Raw genomic sequence first — 2,069 nt, 5'->3', positions numbered from 1 at the left:
TCAGTGCTTTCGTCCATCTTCAAAGGAAGGGATGATTTTTAAGATTTGATGATGCACCTTCAGAAGACCTTGATGATCACTTGGGAAAAAAGTACCAGTAATCAACTAAAACAAACAAAAAATACAAGAGTGACATTAGTTCTATAAAACTGGTCATACACAAACACTTGAAAAAACAACATTCTACCCTTTCAGTTACCTTCCCCCCCATAACAATACTGCTATGTTAGCAGTATTAGCTGTGTTAGCTCCATTCCCCACCCTGTGAAAAGCACAGCCTCAAAATATCTGTTCATTTTAACAGTTTGGCTGTACCAGTCCTGCAACAAGTTATAACACTGTTGTGACCTGGAAAACATGACAGATCAGGCAGATGATGTTCAGTTGTCTGCCAGAGGTCTAAGATCTAATCCTCTGGTAAATAAATGCTATTTATTGGCATGCCATATAAAGGCAAATGGAATGCAACTTGCTTTCCCATGACATGGGCTACACAGATGTTGCTTCTCAAGCACTTTGGCACTTGGCTCATGACTAAGTTTAACTCAGTATTTCTGTAACTCCCTCCATCTCAAAAAGCACATACGTCTTCTATAGCTCCTGCCAGTAGAAAAATCTTTTTTTAAAGTACTTAAAACTGAAAATGTAGGATGCATTCTTATTTCTTAAAGAAAAACACATGTTCTGTTAACATGAAAAAATCGTAACAGTGAAAGGATAAAATTTTGTCTTTAGAACTTACACTTGAAAATTAGGTAAGGTTATGTCAATTTGAGGAAAAGGAGAGGAGCTATTTGATTAGTTAGCTACTGTGACAAAAACTAAGGCAAAGCAACCTATCTCCTTTAAAAAGGATAAATGTCATGCATTTGCCTTGCATGATCAGTAAGAGAAAATTTTTGTCTTCTTATCTTTTTATGTGGACTACACTTTCACTCAAAAGTAATCTTCTCCCACAAAGCATTTGTGAATTTCTGTTCATGTTCTATTTAGCACAAGACAGGCAATATCATATGACAGGATATAACTATTATAATGTTTATATACACTAAATTGCCTTTTTACAACAAAACAGTTTTCATGTCAATTTTTAAAGCCAGTAATTAAGAGAAGTCATATGACATGTGAGAAAAAAGGTACCTTCTGGTGAAACAGGATCTCCATTCATAAATGCCGGTGCCTACAAAAGAGAAAAAAAAATAGGAAAAAAACCTAAACCAAGATCTCAGTACTTACTTAAGGTTTCATAGATAGCACCCAAATTCAAAGGTATTTTAATACTCAAGTCAAGAGACAGTAACTAAACCAGAATTTTCCAGTTATTATACAGGTTTCACTGTCAGGTATGCATATGAATGCATACACACACATACAATTTGCATCAAATACATGCAAACTATTTTAAATAAAGGTGCGACGATACTCTTTTACAATTCCATTTTGACAGAATAATTCAGATCCGTAGAAAGTGACCATTTGTTTTAAAATTCAGGTCTAGCATTTCAAAGCTGGATATGCCACTATTCAATCACAGGAGTACACAGCCTGTCTTGTCCTGTAACTTAAAGGACAAAATTAAAGACACTTTTAACACATCTGGAATCACCCTGTCTCGTGATGAGGATGTAACAATTTTCCACTGCCCTTCCTTAGCACAGCAGCACTTGGGCTGAGCTGCACTGGTGTGACATAGCCCTCCTGAATCTGAGCAGGCACGGGGCTCTAAACACTGAAGAGCAGAACAAAGCCCCTGAGGAGGGAAGGAAGAAGCAGGATTCTACTTCCCACCTATCCACAATAATTACCTGTATGGGGGGCGGGGGGGGGGGGTTATGTGACTGGTCTGAAAGGAGGTACCAGTATGACAAACATAACCCAGATCCTATCAGCAGAATATCCCCTCTGTTCCCAGCAAAACCCAAGCTTTATCTCATAAGGCAGGGAGATCCAGAGGTCACTATTTATAAGCAGGTGCCTGCCACTTCTGCTCAAAAAGCTTGAGATAAAGACTTAGTACTTTCCCACCATGACTAGATCAAAATCTCATCTCACTGAACCAAGAATCTCTT

At 37.9% G+C, this 2,069-nt stretch overlaps 1 protein-coding gene across 1 annotated transcript in view; it reads right to left on the bottom strand.

Moving 5' to 3' along the window:
• PPA2 (inorganic pyrophosphatase 2) overlaps positions 1 to 2,069 on the bottom strand; it is a 34,749-nt gene continuing 32,680 nt past the window's right edge. Inside the window, exons 12-13 of the mRNA XM_031066495.1 lie at positions 1,141 to 1,180; positions 1 to 105 (exon numbers count right to left, since the gene is read on the bottom strand). Coding sequence (XP_030922355.1) covers positions 77 to 105; positions 1,141 to 1,180 — 69 coding nt within the window. The 3' untranslated portion in view covers positions 1 to 76. The remainder of the gene's footprint in view (positions 106 to 1,140; positions 1,181 to 2,069) is intronic.

The sequence above is a fragment of the Geospiza fortis genome, unplaced genomic scaffold, assembly GCF_000277835.1.
Source record: "Geospiza fortis unplaced genomic scaffold, GeoFor_1.0 scaffold11, whole genome shotgun sequence".
Lineage (NCBI taxonomy): Eukaryota > Metazoa > Chordata > Aves > Passeriformes > Thraupidae > Geospiza > Geospiza fortis.
The sequence above is the reverse complement of the archived record's forward strand: the minus strand, read 5'-3'. Positions and strand labels throughout refer to the sequence as shown.